Source organism: Artibeus jamaicensis, unplaced genomic scaffold (genome assembly GCF_021234435.1).
Source record: "Artibeus jamaicensis isolate MK-2021 breed Jamaican fruit bat unplaced genomic scaffold, CSHL_Jam_final scaffold_1031, whole genome shotgun sequence".
Taxonomy (NCBI): domain Eukaryota; kingdom Metazoa; phylum Chordata; class Mammalia; order Chiroptera; family Phyllostomidae; genus Artibeus; species Artibeus jamaicensis.
The window spans coordinates 6,783,639-6,803,306 of NW_026522026.1; the positions used below are offsets into that span (position 1 = coordinate 6,783,639).

A 19,668-nucleotide genomic window follows, 5' to 3' on the forward strand; every position below is an offset into this window, starting at 1 on the left:
TTTTTAATGAACAAATCTATTAAATAAGTGGTGGTGGGGTGGGGGAGAGCGGGACAGAGAAACCCAATGATGGTGTTTCCAAACGATCGTAAATCTCCCGTTTTGCAATGATCTGACCTAAACCTACTTCTCCAGTATGGAACTAAGCATGGACGGATGGACGTCCTAGTTCAGCTCTGCCACGAACCCTCTGTGTGACCTTGGAAGAGTCCGTTAAACTCTCTTGGCCAAAGGTGACGGTATGTAAACGGTATGATACCTGTTGTGAATATCTCACGGCTCTTGCGCAGCACACGTGAGACTTTGAAAGTACACCTAATTTATAAACCGCAAAACGCTTCCCAGCACAAGCGTCTTACGGTGCGACACTGGTTTTAGAAGTCGGTTACGGGAATCCGCTCTAGTTCCGTGCTGCCCCTATCCCCCACGCTTCGGGTGGGCGAGCGGAAGACGATTCTCAAGGGAGATCTGGAAACTGGCTTAGAGATGCAGCAAAAGTTCCTTAGCGGGGGTAAAGTCGTTGGCGGCGTTTTTCAGTCCCCAGTGTAACATACAAACTCCTAACAGACATGGCAGACCCCGCCTCGCGGGCAGAGCGGGAACAGGTTCCCGGGCCAGCTTCCTGCTCGAAGCCCGGGTTCTACAGGTCTTGCCTGCCTCCCGGTCGGGACCCCGGGCCCGGGGCCCCAGACCTACCCCACAATCACCTCCCACCTCCCTCATCCACACCCCCCCCCCCGCACGTGACAAGAGCCGGAACCGTCACTTCCGGCGGCGCGGGCAGCGCGCCTGCGCGAGGCGCCCAGCCTCCTTGAGCGGTTGGCAACGGAGCCGCGCCGCCAACGGCCACGAGTGGCGGGCGGCGTGGGTCTAGCTCCGGCGGCGCCGCGGGCTGCGGTCCAGACCGTGCGGGTCCTGGGAAGCCCAGCCCACTCTCCGCAGGGGTCGTCCGCTCCGCCCTCTTCCCCATTCTGCTCCCTCCTCCCGGGCTCTGCTCCCATTGCTCAGAGAGGCGGGGGCGCCCGGGGCACTGGGGAAGGCTTTGGCGTGGCTCCCGCGCTCGGGTCCGCCCCCTAACGCCCCGCCCGATCCCCGCCCTCCCCACTGCCCTCTGCGGGAGCCAGGCAGCTGCAGGGGAACCTCGGAGCGGGTGGCGGGGCCGGGGCAGTGAGCTTTGGGAGCGCGGAATGTGAGGCTCGGCGGCCCTAAGCACTCACTGACGCTGGAACGGCGAGGGGCGGCGACCCCTTTCGGGTGACTGGCCGTTCTGGGTTGTGGACTCGCCCTCTCCCGCGCCCTTGTACACGCCCCGCGCCCTCGGGCGCGCCGGCGGGACCATGAAGAAGTTCTCTCGAATGCCCAAGACGGAGGGCGGCGGAGGAGGAGTGGCGGGCAGCGGAGCCGTCGGGGTCGGGGCCGGCTCTGGCTCTGGGAGCTCGTCTGTAGGGGTCCGGGTGTTCGCGGTCGGCCGCTACCAGGTCACCCTGGAGGAGTCGCTGGCTGAAGGTACGGGCGCCCGGGGAGGCAGGTGAGGTAGGGTTGGGGTGTGGCGGTGGCTTCTCCCGGTCCTCGCTCGCTTCTCTGGTCGCCCTCTCGGTTTACTCTTCCCTCTCTGCATCCTCTGTTGGGCCAGCGGGGGCTCTTAAGAGTAACTCGGGAATTCGCTCTTAAGCCAGCTCTTCTCGCCGCTTGCTGCTCTGACCAGTGCAGAGCTCTCATTATGAGTTTGTCATTTTCGGTCCTTCTTGACGCGAGGAAATAAATAGAAAACGTCCTAGCGAGTGATGTGGGTTATGATTGGGTCAGTGACTCATTAGAGGGTCAGATCGAGTAGGACTGAGGCTCTGCTCTGCCAGATGTGGCTCAGGCGGGTGTCATGCGTTGGTTGGCCTCTTCATCTGAGGCTCCAGCTGTGTCGCGAGGCACACGACCCTGTAGCCTCCGATGTTGAACCTGGTTTTGCGCCTGCTCTGTCATCAATTGAAAAGCAATATATTTCTGTGTGTGCGCATGTTGGAGGTGATTCAATTAGTAGGTGGCTTTGGGCAAGCAGGTAAACTTGAAATCCCTTTATCTTTTGTTATTTAGAATCTCTCCTATTCATCCCCTTTCAGTTTGTCCCTTTGGTAGTACTTTTAAGTGGTGATTAGAAAGCAGGTAAACTTTAACTTGGGAAGTTTTGTGTTCCGTCCTTTAGTATCTTTAGAAGTTTCAGGTTTGCTTACAATTAAAAAGTTTACTCCATTTTAAAAAGAAAAAATCCTACAAGTAGTTTTGTATTACTTGTATAATTGGCTTATTCAAAATACTTTCTCTTGTTTATTACACGGTTCAGTGACTTTTGGGTTTTTAATTGCAAAATGAATTTACAAAAGAAATGCTTTGAAAAACTCATATGAAAGAATTGGTTGATAAACAGCCCTTCTAAGTTTCAAGGTTAAGGGAGAAGAAATTTGAAGAGTAGTTTTGGTTCTCTGAAAGATAATGTGGTTTGAAGGCAGTAGGCTGAGATTCCACTTTTGTTTTTTTGAAATGCCATAGCAGATTAGTACAAGAGAAAAATCTGAAGGCTTTTGTCTATAAAATATTCTAAAGGGAAAGAAATGTTGAATTATTTAGAGGTGGATGTCATTGTTTTGCAGAACTTTGCCCCTAATAATGAGCCTAGCTGAACCTTGGAGAGTTGGAGGAAGGATCTTTAGCTTCTTAAAAGAATGAATATATATGGTCATTGGTCATGATAGGTAGATTTTCTAGGCTGTACAATTTCCCTGGCCTTCATTGGGTGTGAATTTCAAGTGATGGTTTAGATTAAGTTGTAGGTTTTAGGAAGAAGATGGCTGTTACCACACATGCCATACTTCTATCTTTGAATTATATTAAGTAACTGAAGTTGGCTTCAGTATTAGTGCATTGACTTCATTTCACTAAATTGCAGATGGGTCTTTTATTTACTAGAGAGAAAACACTGACATTTCTTCAAACTAGACTTTGCATTTGTAGCTTCTATCACTCCTCTAAACATATCCTATCATTACCCTAACCAAGTCATTTTCAATAAAATAAATAATTTTGGAAAATTAATGAAAAATATCAAAGCTGACTCAATCGCTTAAAAATTAAAAAAAAAATCCAAGCACTAATCTTCCACTGATATGTCCTTTCTCTTGGAAAAATCTGTAATCAAGTGCTTGGAGGAAGCAAGGGTTGAAGAAACCATTTTCGGAAGATGGAACTTTGCCACCCAGTACCCCAGCTTCTGGGACTAGGCTTTAGTTTGCCCTGGAGGGGAGGCTGAGGCCTGGACTCTCTTTCCTCTCCGATGTGCTCTCTAGCACATACACAACCGAAATTATCTGTATTTGCTTTGCTTTTTGATTCTGGTAATTTATTCCTATTTTAGATGCTTAATATTCTCTCTTCTTTCCAAATAAGTAATGCCACAATTCAGGCAAGGTGTTTAAGCACAAGTCTGGTTCACATTCAAGAATGACCAATAATTGACAGGTACATTTGCTGGGTTATAAGATTAGGGCAAGTGCTTCTGAAAAGGCATTAGAGTTGAGAGTACCTGAGTTGGGGAGAGTTATACCATTTAGTGGAAAAAATGGGTAGAACCAGAGGCCAAAAAGCAAATTTGGTAGATTTAAAATATTTTGCTTTAAGTCTGTTTAAGTAGGGCCCAAGACCCTGTAGATGCTGTGCCCTGAGGTGTTTTTACTACTGTACTGCAAACATGGGGAGATTGCTCCGAATGACCTCTGCAGTGTCTTGAGGCTTCATAACATCCAGCGCACCCACAAGCGCGCTCATGTTCTCTCTCTCTCATTAGTTATGTTCTATAAAATCACCATAAACAGCAAATTGGCGAATACCGAACCATTCCTCTTAGGAGAAAAACAGGGTTAGGGTACTGCAAGCCTCTTCACCCTTGTTCTGTTTGTGTTTCTTTTTAAAGACACCTTGTTTAATATATATTGTTGACTGATTAACATTGAACTCATGGCCAACTGCAGTTCATGCCTAAATGAAGTTTAGCTAATACACCTGTGTTCTCTGTACGGGGCATCATGGCCTTTGTGTGCTTAGGAACACTAGGCAACGTAATGCTTGGGAGCCATTTAAAAAATAAAGTCACTGGCCCTGGCTGGTGTAGCTCAGTGGATTGAGCACAGGCCTGTGAAGCAAAGAGTCGCTGGTTCGATTCCCAGTCAGGGCACATGCCTGGGTTGCAGCTGGGGTCCCCAGTAGGGGACACATGAGAAGCAACCACACATTTATGTTTCTCTCCCTCTCTTTCTCCTTCCTTTCCCCTCTCTCTAAAAATAAGTAAATAAAATATTAAAAAAATAAAGTCACCAGTAAAAAGCACAAAAGTGAGAAAAACGTGACACTAAATAAATCTTGAAAAGGTACTTGGTTATAATATGAGAGATGAAACCAGAAGGCACAGCATCACCTTCCTGACTCCACCTAGCCTACTGACTCCACCTAGCCTACTCAAAATTCCCACCCCTACGTCCACGTGTGCAAATAACTGAAAGTGCCACTGTACTGATTTGGAGGATGCAAATATGTTTTAGCAATTAGGTGACTTTTCAAATATGGAATCCCCAAATAATGAGGATAAACTATATATATGTGTATATCTATTTGTATGCATATATATGCACATGCATATTTATATATTTTACATATTTAACTTTAAAAATATAAACAGGTTCACAGGATTACATGTAGTTATGTTGTATGTTACACCTAAACTGTTGGAGTAGTTTTGTCTCTGAAATGTTACATTCTTTGTATCATACTGTCTTTCTAGTTGAATACATATTTGTTTGAAAATGCTGACAAATTGCACCTTTTTAGATCCTGCTCAAAGTTTAGAAGGCTGATAGTGTATAGTGGGGCATTTTCACGGATTTTCTCCAAAGCAGTTTAGTTTCAGGAGTGCATGCTAACCAAATTCAGCTTTGCATTATAGAAATAAGATGGGGCATATATGAAATTTAGCTTGAAACAGTGTCATATTGTCAAGCACATACTTGTACAATTTAATGTAATCTTCCAAGTTCATAGTACTGGCTTTTTGATCACATGCCTCCATAGCCCTTCAGTACTCTTTAGAGGAATTTAATATTTATTGATTTTTAACAGGGAGAAGTTCGCTTTTGAGTAGGGGACCTTTTCTTCTAAGAGTTTTGGTTCTAAGTACACTTAACTGGTTGGTGTAGAGGCTGGGACACTGTCTATAATGCGTTGAGATAATTTAATCATGAAGTTACGGGGGTTAGATAGTAATGATATTTTGCACATGATTGGGTGGGGAAGACTATCTGATGTGGGCATGGGGATTTGGTGGCACTGTCAGTAGTTGGAGGCCAGAAATTTACTATAGAGCTCTGTAGAAGTGTAGTAGTTCTGTCAGAGTCGATGACTTAGATTAAGGGGGGCAAATTTAGGCTTAAGTGTTAATCAGTTCTCATTGTTAATTTTATAGGAAATTAATAAAGAATGTTTGTTTTTGCAGTAAGAAAATGATGGGTGTAAGTATATCTCATTTGCAGAAATTATCTGTGGTTTTCCAGTAACTTGTAAGTTAAAGTTTCTGAGAGAGGACCAAGAAGGGGAGGACTGTACATATCTGTTTATACAGTGCCTCTTCATGTGCTTTGCTCTGTACTAGGTGCTGTGTACACAGCGAAGGACAAAACAGATGTTTCTCTGTTGTTGAGGAACCTTACACATTCTAGTGTGGAAGAGAAATGTTAAACAGAAATCATGGAATTAATGTAGTTAATGCTTTTGAAAATTACATGAGAAGAAAGCACAGGGTTTTAGAGAAAAACGGATTCAATTTATAGTAGAGGATAAAGGAAGCCTTTAAAAGTACTTTAGCAGAAACCTGAACTATGAGAAAAGTTAGATAAAGGCAGAGGGGTGGAGGTGGCTGTAGTATGTCACAAAGAGACTAGTCCCTATATGGGGAAGAGCTTCAGGAACTGAAACACGTGTGCCCAGAGCCGTGGACTACAGTAAATGTATTATATCACATGGGAGAAGGACCCAAAATGATGTTGGAGAGGTGACCAAGATCCAGGTCTTTGTATGCCATTTGAGATTTTTAGATTTTTATTTTACGATTTGATGGGCAGCTGCTGAAAGATTTAAATTATTAGTGATATTCTTGTGGCAACTGCTGTCTAGAGATTGATTGAGAGGTGCACAAATTAGATGGTTAGTTAAGATGGCAGTGGGGATGGAGACCAATGTTACAATGTTGGAACCTAGAGATGTGGATTGGATGGGTGGGGTGTTGTAGGAAGCGTGAACAAGGACTTGCTTATGCAAATCTTGGATGGAAGTACCATTTGCTGAGATGTGGAAGTGTAGAGAAGGAACAATTTTGAGGAGTTGGGAGAATATCCAGTAGTTTCAGACATGTTTAGCTGAGCTATCTGGGAGGTAATGGCAAGTGGGAAGTTGAGTACATGGTCTGGTAGTCACTCAGCAAAGGTATCTGGCTTAGTGAGCACATGACTGTTATTTAAAGCCTTGGGAGAGGATGGATGTTGAATTAAACTCTCAGGAAACATTGTTTCTTTTTTGTTGTCATGGAGTCAATATCTCTTATGAAGATTAATAGATGTGTGATATTAACAAGATAATGTATGACAGTACCTAACAGTGTATGCCAAATCTCTCAATAAATATGGATCAATTTTAGGTTTAGATTTGAGTGTGAGCTTCTAGTGAAATCTGATTCTGGAGTTGTAGTAACTTGCTTTAGATTAGCTATTATATTTATCCTGAATTAAGTGTCGTATTTATATTTGTAAAATGTCTGAATCATTTAAATAAGATGATTATTATGAAGCATTTAGCTATATATAATTTTCAAGTTTCAGTCAGCTATACAGAATTTTGACATTCATAGCAGCATGTGCTTTCATAGTAAAATGAAAGGTAATTTGCCCCCAAAGACATTACATAATCTCGTTTATGTTATAATTGTAGGCATAGCTCCTGGGTTGTAATTTTGATTGTCCACTGATACATTTTCTCTAGAGGTGGTAGTTTTATTCAAAGACAAGATAGTAACACTAAAACAATTCTTAATTTTTACTATTTCAGAAAAATGTAGTGGAAATAATACATTTATTCCTAATAATAAAGTGCTCAATTTAACTAACATTTCAAATTTCTTTGCTTTTAGCTGTAGTCAGTTTTGTGTGGTTAATGCTGACATTGTCATGCTGAACAGAGTAGAAAGGTTGTCTTTGAAAAAATTTTAAATTATGGAAATAAATTAATATTTGTTAGTATCTTTCCATCATGGGGTCTGCAGAAGGGAAAACTCAAAATGATCCTTGATGATGTTAGTATTAAGGAACATACTAGAAGGTAGAATTGATGTCTGTCCTTACAATGAGTCTGGTATTTTTTTTAATTTAATATTTTTAACATATTGATTTGAGTGTATGTGAGAGAGAGAGAGAGAGAGAGAGAGAGAGGGAGAGGGAGAGGGAGAGAAAGAGAAGGAAGGAGGGAGAGGGAGAGAAACACAGATTTGTTGTTCTGCCTACTTATGCATTTACTGTCTGTCTCCTGCATATGCCCTGACTGGGGATCAAACCTGCAACCTTGGTGCATAAGGATAACATTCCAGCCAACTGACCTACCCAACCAGGGAGAGAGTGTCTGGCTTCTTTAATGTTCTTAACTAATTTTGTGTATTACCGTGTTTCTCTTTCACCCCATTTCTTCCAGTCATTGGTGAGAACATGAAGTAGAACATACACTTATTAGAACACATTTGGTAGCTATCAACATGATTAAAGCCTTGACTTGGAATTCTGAAATTAAAAGTCTAAAAGGGCGATTTCAAAGCTGCATAAGGTTTCATCAGCAAGGGGTTGAGACTGCTTATTCCTTGGTTTTGTCCTGCATTCATCTGGTGAACCATTCATCTACCCACAAGCCTACTACTATTTTTAGGGAACTAAGTTTTGGGGAGTTGAGTGGTTAATGACTGAGCTGTTTTAAATAGTTGGGCACTTAGTTAATTTGGAGATTTTTTTTGTGCGTATCATCTGTACAAATAAGATCAGTCAGCACATTTCTGCTAGCAGTTTCACATCTTTCTGCAGGAAAGTGGTGGTTGGGCCTTTCCAAAAAGAAACTTTGTTTTGGAATTTTTGATCTGTCCTGGTCTCATAGAATTTCAGTAGCACTAAGGGCATGGTTTGGGATGTAGCCTTTAGGGAGGCATTTTGCAGTGGATATTATTTTAAAATATGAAACAATGGTTACTACTATATAGTTCGTATATTTTAACATTTTATTAAATCTTTGAAATGGCGCATTCTTCGATTCAACTTTTAAAAGGAAAGGCAAAACTTGGAGTTGGGCCACCTAGTAAGCCTGGTCCTGCCAGTAACTTGCTTTTTGATATTTTCACCTGTTTCTTCAAGAAAAAATTAGGATAAAGATGAATCTGAAACATCCTTTTCCATTTTAGCATTCTCTGATTGTCTATAAAACTGATTCTTACTGTTCCTTCTGATGAGAGGGGAGCAAGGGGAAGGAGGAATAAAGATGAATGGTTTTAGGATTGAGACCATAGTGAAAGAATTGTGTTTGATCATCATGCATTGAGTTCTTTGGCAAGCTTCACTATGGGTTAGTATTTTACTTTTTAGCTCACAGTATACAATTATTTCTTAATCATTGGAAACAGTTTTTAATAAGAAGTTGCCTTATGTGGGACCCCATGAGATAAAGGGATGAGTGCTTAAATAAAATTGTGTCATTTCAGAGTGCTGTTTAGTTTCAAAGGACATGCCACCTTTATTGCTTCTTTTGTCACTTAATTTGTGTTTTCCAAGTGACTCATTTATAATATATATAATTTGGAGGGTACCTGGAAGTGAGGTGCTTTCTTGTTTTTCAAGTTTCTATTTGGAAAGAATATATGAGGAGGAGTATGGCAATATTTTCTCAGAGTGAGTTTGTATATAGAAAGCTTACCCATGATGATAATCTGTGAAGAATTAGTTGCTTTTTGTTTCCAGTTCTGTCAGCTCTAGTTTGGGTCCTTAAGACCTCTCAGAGTATTACCTACTCATGCAGACCATTCTTAACATGTTAGGGTGTTTACTCAGCAAATCAGCTCTTGTATGTCTTCCTTCTAGTTTATTCTTTCTGAGATGGACCTCTGACACATCACCCTCTTACTTGCCTATCAAGCGAAATACAAACTCAGTATCTGGGATTCAAGGCCCTGTGCAGTGTGACCCCAATCCATCTCTCCAGCCTTAATCTCTCACTTTAACCCTCTATGTATATTTTCCTCCATTCTCTCATATTTTCTCATTCCCATTTTTCAGCTCATATTATTTCATTTGCCTAAAATCTTGTCCTACTCTGTTGAAATTGGATCCTACAGGATACATTTAAAATAGTTACTTTCTTGCAATCTTTGTTTTTCCGTGAAACCCTTGTTAGCAACTAAATAAGGGTAATTAAGCCTTTCTTTGCTGTCAGTGTGGGACCGTTACTCATATTACACTTACTTTACACAGCTTGCTCATTTTATTGCACATTCCAGTAAAATGTCCAATGAAAAGTTTCCTCTACTGCAAGATTAAGAGCTCCTTTAAGGTTTTGCTTACACTCATCTTTTATCTCTTTCAGTGCTGTACTTGGTAGGTATTCAGTACATTTGTTAAGAGACTAAGTTTTGAATTGAAAAGCAGTCAGAGATCCTGTAAAAATTTACTATGAAACAACTGGATAGCAGTCATGTTTGACATTTCTAGCTGTTCAGTTGATATTTAGGAGCAAGTTGGCCTTGTTTAGTTTATTAAAACTAAATAAGGAATAGAGATGTTTAATAATAATGTAGGTGCAGTGTTCTCTAGATGGATTAAAAAATACTATAAGAATTATTTTTTGATTCATAGCCTGTTTCATTTCTGTTATGATTACACAGATAGTACATCTTTGTATTGTGGGGACTTAGACATGGCTCTCAAAAGTGTTCTAGTTGAGTTCCCTTGATCCATATCATCTTTAAAGACAGCCACTGCTATGGGACAGAGAGAGCAAGCTGAACAGGTCTAAAGTATGTGCTCTGAGTACCTAATCTTAACAAAGTAACAATATTGGAAATGGTCAGCATGCCATGGCTTTCTCATTAGTGGCTGATAGTACCAAGGTTTAATGGGACAACCAACATTTAAGAGGATGAGGGATTAGGAAGTAGGGTATCTCATCTCCTTAATGTCTGTAGGAAGGAAACATGTGACCATTACTTTGGGGCCCCCCTCTAACTAGTCAGTATGATATTGGAGGTACCTGTTTTCTAGGTAGAAAGATACTACATTTTCTTTTTTTTAAAGATTTTAATTATCTTTAGAGGGGAAGGGAAGGAGAGAGGGAGAGAAACATCAATGTGTGGTTGCCTCTTGTGAGTCCCCTGCTGGGAATTGGCCTGCAGGGAACCGGCCCGCAACCCAGGTATGTGCCCTGACTGGGAATCGAACCGCGATTGTCTGGTTCTCAGGCCCATGCTCAATCCACTGAGCTACAACAGCCAGGTGCATTTTCTTTTAGATAAAGAAATGTAAGCCTGGCATAACAAATCAGAGGGTAGCAAATTTAAGTCTGTGTAGTTTTGTTAATAACTAATTATTATCACCTTCAACATTCTTTTGTTCTTTGGTTTTTTGGAAGAGAAGCTTCCCAGCATACCACCTCCCCTGCCCAAATACTGTTTACTTATTTTTAGAAAATTTTGTTGTGTTTGAGTCATTGTTTGGGCTTGCTGGACCTTCTTACATACTTTAGTATCCAGTATTCTCTTTCGAATGAGATTGTTAGTAAGTAGTTAGTTTAGATTTTACTATTCATTATGGAGTGATTAAGATATTAGTACTAAAACGACTTACACATAGTATAGTAAAATATTTTACTTAGTGCCTGTTGTTAGGACTGTTTTTCTAGGGAGTGGGATTATGCATCATCGGCCATGACCCACTTTTTCATATTCTTGCCTGCATAGCAGAATCTCTCCTACTGAATGTTAATGGTCTGTTCTTTGTCTACAAAACAAAAAGAAAAACAAAACCCAGAATCCAAAAACAAACAAAAAAGATGCTAGAGATGCTATTCATGATTAGTGGGACATAGATTTTTTTTGCCAGAAGTAGGATGTGTATGTATTGGGTTGGCTAACAAGTCCATATGTTTTTTTTTTTTTTTTTCATAAGACAAGACACACTTTTCATTTTCACCAATAACCTTATTGATTTGGATATTTTGAGTATGTCAACTATTTACTGCCTGTTATAACGTTGATCATTCTCAATGTACTGATTTGATTGTTATCAACTCCAACTGGTCTACCCAATCGTGGAGCATCATCCAGCAAGAAATCTCTAGCACAAAACTTTGCAAACTGCTTTTGACAGGTCGGATCAGTCACTGCACCCTCTTGATACACTGTACTTTTTGCATTTTAGTTACGTTTTTACTTTCCTTGAAAAAATAAAGCATAATGTGCTAAAAATGTTGCTTGTTTTCTTCCATCTTCAATATTAAAATGGCTATACAATGTTTACCAATTTTGATAAGTTTCTTTAAAATGCACATTGATATGACAGCTCTTTCAATATGATGAACAAAATTGTTTTGAATGAAATAAAGATGACTAAATGCTATGAGAGGCATCTTGCGGGGGTGGTGGTGGAAGAACCTAAGTAACTGTTTGGCCAGCCCAACATATGCCCAGCTGTGCAAAAGCTTTTGATAAGTGATTGATAACTAATGTTGGTTAAGATAGTTAACAGTATGTACAGTAATGTAGATCTAAAGAGGCGTTCTTGTTTAGTAAACAAGTTCAAATTCTAGCCTGGTTCAAATCCTAGTGACTAGTTAACTAGATTGTTAAATCTTTGTTAAGGTTTCATCTTTCAACAAAATATTGTTTATATAATCCAAAGGAAAAGTTCTAAGGCTCTCAGTTCAAATTGATGTGTTTTCTTTAAACCCAATAAAGCTAGCTGTTAAGGATTTTTATGTTTTTCAACTCACTGAAGTGGGAATTTAAGAAATGTTGCCAGTTCATGTTTTTTTTTTTTTAATGTACTTGTACTCTGGCCAGTGTGGCTCATCAGTTGCTTGGAGCGTTGTCCTGTAAACGAAGGTTGAAGGTTTCAGGTTTTATCCTCAGTCAGGGCATATACCTAGGTTGCAGGCTCAACCCCTGGTCATGGTGCTTATAGGACGAGATCAATAGTTTTCTCTGCCCGCCCCCTCTCCTTCCCTGCTTCTTCTCTCTCCAAGCAAAACAAAACAAAACAAAACAAAACAAACTCCAAAACAATGTCTTCTGGCGAGGATTAAGAAATAATTAAAGTGTGTTTGTATATGGTACTTTGCTGATAGTACCTTGTCAATAGGAATGTTTGAAGTGAGTTTGTAAGGTGCTATTTAAATCCATATTGTTGAAAGTTCAGTGTAACTAATTTAATGTCCTGTACATTTCTAGCATGAGAAAGAAGCTCTATTTACAGATTCAAGGTTCAAATTTGTTCTCATTGTGGAAAAGTGGCCATCTTCCTAATATAGACTACATGTATTTTAAAAAGATGGCGGGCCATTATGGTTATTGTGAAGTCAATCCTATTGATACTTGCTTTTTAGAAGACTAAATATAGGGATGGATGTAGTGGGTAGTGTACAAGAATCTGAAATAAGGCTAAGACCTTTTCAGCTTCTTTCAGAAAATGTTCTAATTGGAGTTGATATTGTTGGAATTATAGTCTTTATTTTAAAATTCTAGTGTATCTTTAAATCTCTGTAATTGTAGCAATTATCCAATTTAATTCCTTCATTTAAGTATGGGAAGGTAGAATTAGGGATGAACCCAGCATCACACTGTAAGTGTTGGTGGTGGAGGGCAGAATTTAGTTGTATGACTTTAGCACTTTTCCCACTTAATCGGCTCCTGTGCACATACAGGCATTGGCCCTTGATTGGAGTTGGGACTTCAGTCAAGCAGGCTTAAAGGTCTAGGGTACTTTTAATTTTCTGGAGGCAGCTGGAGTATTAATGGGTGCCTCGGGAGTCTGAGGTAGAAAGGGGGTATTCCCAAACATTTTTGAGTTAAAGCTTTCTTACTTTGCTTTTTCCTAAGGCCATCACATTATGTGTACAGTTTAAGATGTCACGATTAATATTAAAAAGTTTAAAATTTCAGCTTTCCCCAAATTGTCTGTTGTCTCATTCTAGAAAGGTCTAGTCCTAAATGAAATAATTTATGAACTGTAAAGTAAGTAACATATAGTCACGATACTTTAGCTTCTTCAGTTGAATCTTAGGACTTCCTGTAGGGTGGGGAGAAAGTGAAAAGAGGAGAAGAAATAGCTGAATTATTATCCTTTTTCGTCTTCTCTTCCTAGTTCAGAGTTATTATGGCTTGGTGTCCGAGGTGCTGTAATATCAAATTCCTTTTTGCATTTCATTTAACAAATTTGTGCTACATTTACTCAAAAGAATCAGGTTCCTTCACATTTTTATTATACTAGATCATAGCACAAATGCATTTGACTTAAACCTGGAATAGTAAACTTCTGAGTCTTTGCGTGAAATAAACTCCAGTCACATCTTAAAACAATTTTCTTAAAAATGACCTGACATTACTTTTATAATACACATGGCATATTTTTGTACATACGCAAGTAAACAGTTAAAATAGAATGGTGCTTGATCTATGATTTTAAAATATTAGAAGAGAAAATTCTTAATATTTGTAATTAAACTGTGGAATTATCACCATCATGATCAAGAAGCATTTAATCCAGTATCTGTATTTTCCTTCCGGTATACAACATAAAGATTCGATACTTGTATGTATGATGAAATAATCACCACAGGAAGTCTAGATTCATCACCAGATATAGTTATACTTTTTTACTTGTGATAGAGACTTTTAAGATTTGCTCTTAGCAACTTTCAAGTATATATAATACAGTATTATTAACTATAGTCGCCGTGCTGTACATTATTACATCACCAGGACTCAGAGCTTTTTTATAAGTCATAGGGTACCCCACCCCCCACCATCTACTTCTAATATCTGTCTCTCCTTCACTTGCAGCTTTAGAGGCTGTGCCCCTGATTACCTATTGGCTCCCATTCTTTTCTCCATCAATTTTTCTGATTTTCTTCTATTTTTCTGCTTGTTCCTTAATACTTACTATATCTGTTTCTTGCTTAGCATACAAGGCTGCTGGTTTTTCTCATATGCAAAGATAAAACAAATAAGAACAAAAATAAACTGTTCTGTGAATTTTGTGCCCCTTTTGTCATTAATTAACTTCTGAGAAAATAGGCTCCAGTAATGCTTCTCAAAGTGTGCTTTGTGGGTCCCATGGGGAGAGGACCTCAAGACCTTTTGAAAGGATCTATTAGGTCAAAATTATTTTCACAATACTACTAAGACAACTGCTTTTTACACTGTATTGGCATTTGCATTGATGATTCAAAAGCAGTCGTGATGGTGGGTCAAACTGCTAGTACCTTAACAAATCAAGACAGTTGGCACCAGATTGTGTTAGTGGTCATTGTATTTATTCCTCACTGACACAGAAACTGAGTTTTAAGAATGTCCTTGTGAAGCAATAAAAAAATCTCTTATCAATCTTGGCTCTTAAGTACATGTTTTTTTATTCTTATTTTTTGATTGTGGAAATATATACATAACATAAAATTTACCATTTTTAAAAAAAGATTTTTTATTTTTATACAGAGGGGAAGGGTGGGGAGAGAAACATCAGTGTGTGGTTGCCTCCCTCTCACGCTCCCTACTGGGGACCTGGCTCACAATCCAGGCATGTGCCCTGAGATTGAACCAGCAATCCTTTGGTTCATAGGCCTTCTTCAGTCAGTCCACTGAGCCACACCAGCCAGGGCAAATTCTCCATTTTTAATTTTTATGTTTACAGTTCATTGGCATAAGTACATTCACATTGTTATGCAGCCATAATCACTATTCATCTCCAGAACTTTTTCATCTTTCCAGATTGAAACTCTATACCCATTAACCATTAACTCCCCATTACCCCTTTTCCCAGGCCCTGGTAATCTCTATTCAATTTTTGTCTCTATAAATTTGACTATTCTAAGTGACTCATATAAGTGGAATCATACAATATATGTTATTATGTGTTTGGCTTATCTCACTTAGCATAATGTCTTTAAGGTGTGGCATGTGTCAGAATTTTCTTTCTAAAGTCTGAATAACATCCCATTTATGTGTATACAGTATATCACATTTTGTTTATCCATCTTCAGTGGAGACATTTGGGTGGTTCTTACCTTTGGACTGTTGTGAATAATGCTACACCTGCAAATACCTGCTCAGTTCCTGCTTTTATTTCTTTTTGGTATATACCCAGAAATGGAATTGTTGGGTGTTATGATACTTCTGTGGTTATTTTTTGAAGGCCTTTCATACTATTTTCATATTAGCTACACTTTAAAAAATTCCCCCCAGCAATGCACAAGAGTTCCCATTTCTCCACATCTTCACCAACATGGGCTACTTTATTTATTTTTTTTAATTATAATAGCCATCCTAATGGGTGTGAAGTGGTATATCATTGTGGTCTTGGTTTGATTTTCCTAAAGATAAGTGGTGCTAAACATCTTTACCCGTGCTTGTTATTGGCCATTTGTAAGCACACTTTTTTTTTTTTTAGCATATGAAGAAATGAGTTTATATAAAGCACTTGCTGCATAGTGAAGTGCATTAGTGCAATTGAGGAAAAGCCCTTGGGTGATTGTATTGTGTCCTGAAGTAGCTGCTTTTTTTCTGTGGAACACCATTTTTTATTGGAAATAATACTGACTAAAACTATGATTATTTATATCTGGGTATTTAATGAAGTGAGCCTGTCACTTCAAGGAAAACAACTGACAGGTGTTATTAATGATAGAATATGAGCTTTCAAAAGAAAACCAGAATTTTGGAAACTTGTATCTACCATTGTGAACTTGATAGGTTCCCTTTACTTGAAAGATTTTCTCAGGAGATAGGTGATAATATTAATAAATATTTTTTAAAAGTGTAATGGGAGATCTTTTTAACTCATTGAACTGGTGTTTTCCAAATGTGTGAAGTTATAAATGTAAAGTCCAAGACTGACCATTGGATTTTAATATAACAGTGCAAAAAATTCAGTGAGTGATGTGGTTTTAGTTACCATATTGTGACTAACCTCTAAGGAACTACTATTTGTCATGTTTTGCTCTAATAGCAGACAAGAATATCCATAGTTATCTGTGAAGATGATTAAGATAGTCTTCATCTTTTCTCTACATATTAAGTGTAAGATTAGATTTTCTTCATACACTTTTTATTTAGCCGAAATAACAGGAGATTTACTGCAGAAGCAGGTATCCAGCAGTCCTCTACTAAGGCAAAAATTACAGCTTTACAAAAACATAAAACACATTTTTCTGAATTAAAAAATACAGCTGTTTTTCATAAAGATGTTATTTATGTTGACATATGTGTTTATTATTTTAAATGAATTAAGAAAGATTTTTTAAAAACTCAATCTTAATTTCTAATATGGTGTAAATAAGGATTGATATAACCTACATAAAGAAAAGCTCTCTGTGGTCTTCAGTAATTGTTAGGACTATAAAGGGATCCTGAGCCCAAAAACCTTGAGAATAGCTGGTTACACACAGGGTCTAGCAAATTCATTGCATACGGTAGCCACTGGCAGGACATAACTACTACTTGAAATGTGTCTAGTCTGAATTTAAATGTACCACAAGTGTAAAACACATATGGGATTTTAAAGTCTTAATATAAAAAAAAATGTAAAAGATCTCATATTTTTGCAATGTTGATTGTATGTCAAAATAATAGCATTTTGGACATAACTGGGTTAAATGTATTATTAAAATCCAGTTTTTAATCTTTTGAATGTAGCTACTAGAACACTTAAAATTACATACGTGGCTCACTTTATATTGGACATACATTGGACAATACTCATTTATAGTGTACAGTTTATTCTGTGGACCCTACACTTCGAATTTGGGGTTGTTCAGCTGGGTTTCATGGACATCCATGTGCGTTTTTCTTAGGAGAGGGCTTAGGGCTTTTAGCATATTCTCCAAGATACACATGAACAAAGAAGAGTTAGGAACTGCTGTAGAATTTGTAGGCCACACATCTGAGTTGCTGCTTATAGTTAGTTACTTGTGCGCTGCTGGTGGCTTGGATCTGGGAATCCCTTTCTCATGTCCTTAGGCTGGCGGCACCTGTGGTGCCAGTGGTGCGGTGAGACGCAGGCTTGGCTTCGCAAGTTGGAAACCTGAATGAATGTTCCTAAGGAAGTGTTTTTATAGAGAGATGGTAGCTGTTACAGTACTATTAGTACTAGACTTCACATTGACCTGAGGACCTAATCATCACACACAGGGTTATTTCTGTGGGGAAATAGTCTGAATGCCAAAGAAGCTGTCAGAACACAATCAACTACTGAATTGGGCTTTTCACACATTTCATGCTGGCACTCTGACCAAATGAGTACATTTTTTAATTTGAGCATTCATAGAGGTTTAAAATAAAACATTAAGCATATGCTAAAGTTAATATATTCCAAAGAGGAAGTTACGGATGTTTGCTTATTGTTTTTCTCTAATCATAAATGGGATTATATAAATAAACCACTAAATTAGAGGATATGTGAATTAAGTGTTTGTGAGTTAGGTCTGTGATGTTGTTTAGGTAATAGATTCTTGGCTCACGTTGTAAGTTCTCATCAAAAAAGTCTTCCTAAAATAATGAAATTTCACAGCCTGCTTAAGCGAAGAGAGAATGCTGGATTAAAGGTATTTCAAATATAGTTACTTTATTACAGCCTGTTTTACTAAAGTTATATTTCCATAGAGTTCATCAACAGTGTGCCATAATGACTTATTTTTGTGTTAACACACACACATACAGTGTCCTACTTAAAATGTGTTCTAGGGACTAGCACATCCACTTACTACAATTTGTTGGGGGAAAAAAGAGCCTAGGAGGAGCCGCCATCTGACGGTTAGTTGATTAGTTTGGGTGGGGTGCATGAGTGGTGATTGGGTAAAGAGAACATTGCAGGCAGTCTGAGAAAGCAGATGACGGGTTGTAGGGTTGCAGAGCACAAGACACTGAGGAGAACTTGGAATAATTGAAAGTGCAGGTCATTGTACTTAGTAGTTGTAAGGCCAGGTAAGCCCCAAGGAGAGGTTAACATAATGATGAATTTGGGAAGAAAAGATATATTTAATAATAATACCTAAAAACTGGCCTAAAAATCTAATGCTTTTGAAATGCAGTATTATGGTGAGAAGGAAATTGAGAAATGGGTGAGAGATGATTGAGACCTTGTACCCAGTCTTTGGATTTAGGAATGGAGGAATTTTGAGCTATAAGAAGGAGGAAAAAGTAGTATTAGTAGAGAACTAAGTTAATATGTAGTCATTTTCAATTCTGCCAAAAAACCATTCTAAAGTCTGACTTTTCTACTGTAGGAAAGAAAATGGGAATAAGGGAAGAGAAAAGCTTGTGACTGAAAATAAAGGAAAGTCAAAATAAGTGATTTCATTCCAGTTTTTTGAATGGGAGCATGACGATGGTGATAGAGCAGGGAAGTTCAAGGGGAATGTGAATGCCCCTTTGTTTGATATTTTATATGTTCTATATGTATTAACTTTTTAAACATCGTAATTCTGGGAGTCTTATTTCTTAAAATTTTTATTTTTTAGACAGAGGAAGGGGGAAAATAGAAAGAGAGAGGAAAACATTGATTTATTTTCCCACTTATCGTTCATTGCTTGATTTTTTTGTGGGTGCCCTGACCAGGGATTGAACCTGTAACCTTGGTGTATCTGGACAATGCACTAACCTGTGGAGCTACTCAGGGCAGGAGTCTCAAGCTATAATATGTGTATGAATCTCACCTGGAGATTTATGAAAGTAGTCCCTGGTTCAGTACATATGGGTGAGGTCTGAGGTTCCACATGGACCAGCAGGCTTTCAGGTTCTCCAAAGAGGGAGAGGAAAAAATACCCCCAAAGGCGATCAAAGTAACGCATGGTGAATATTTGCTTTGTTAATGGTGTTCAGATTGATCATTAAGAGATAGCAGAACTAATGCAAGGGTTCTTAAAGTTCATCTGGGGTGCTAATTGAACAGACTCGTGGACATAAATCCCAGAGATTAAACCCTAAATTTAGAGAGAAGTCCAGAAAATTTCAGGTTTAATAAGCACTCCATATGATTCAGAAGTGTTGAGATTTTGATTGGAATTACATGAAACTCTCCATTAACCTGTGATTAATAGTATCGAGTATTCCTGTTTTAGGAACATAGCATGTCTATTTTATTAAAATCTTTTATGTTTCTCTGAAGTTCTTCTTCATTTGGGTCCTGCAATACTATAAGCTTAGCCCCATGTGCTCTGTATTATACTGTAAATGGATTGACCTTTCCAGCAGTGCAAAAAAAATTTGTTTTCATTATGATTTTGGGAGAAGATAATTTGCCTGTAAGTAGGAATATATTCTTACTACCTTATCAGTTAGGCCTGAGGAATCAA

General features: G+C 38.7%; 1 protein-coding gene across 2 annotated transcripts in view; it reads left to right on the plus strand.

Annotated features, from left to right (window-relative positions):
• Nucleotides 1-846: 846 nt before the first annotated feature.
• BMP2K (BMP2 inducible kinase) overlaps nucleotides 847-19,668 on the plus strand; it is a 130,106-nt gene continuing 111,284 nt past the window's right edge. The window contains exon 1 of one of the 2 annotated variants that reach the window (XM_037147067.2): nucleotides 847-1,506. In XM_037147067.2, coding sequence (XP_037002962.2) covers nucleotides 1,338-1,506 — 169 coding nt within the window. In that variant the 5' untranslated portion in view covers nucleotides 847-1,337. The remainder of the gene's footprint in view (nucleotides 1,507-19,668) is intronic. The other variant, XM_037147066.2, reaches the window with a different exon arrangement.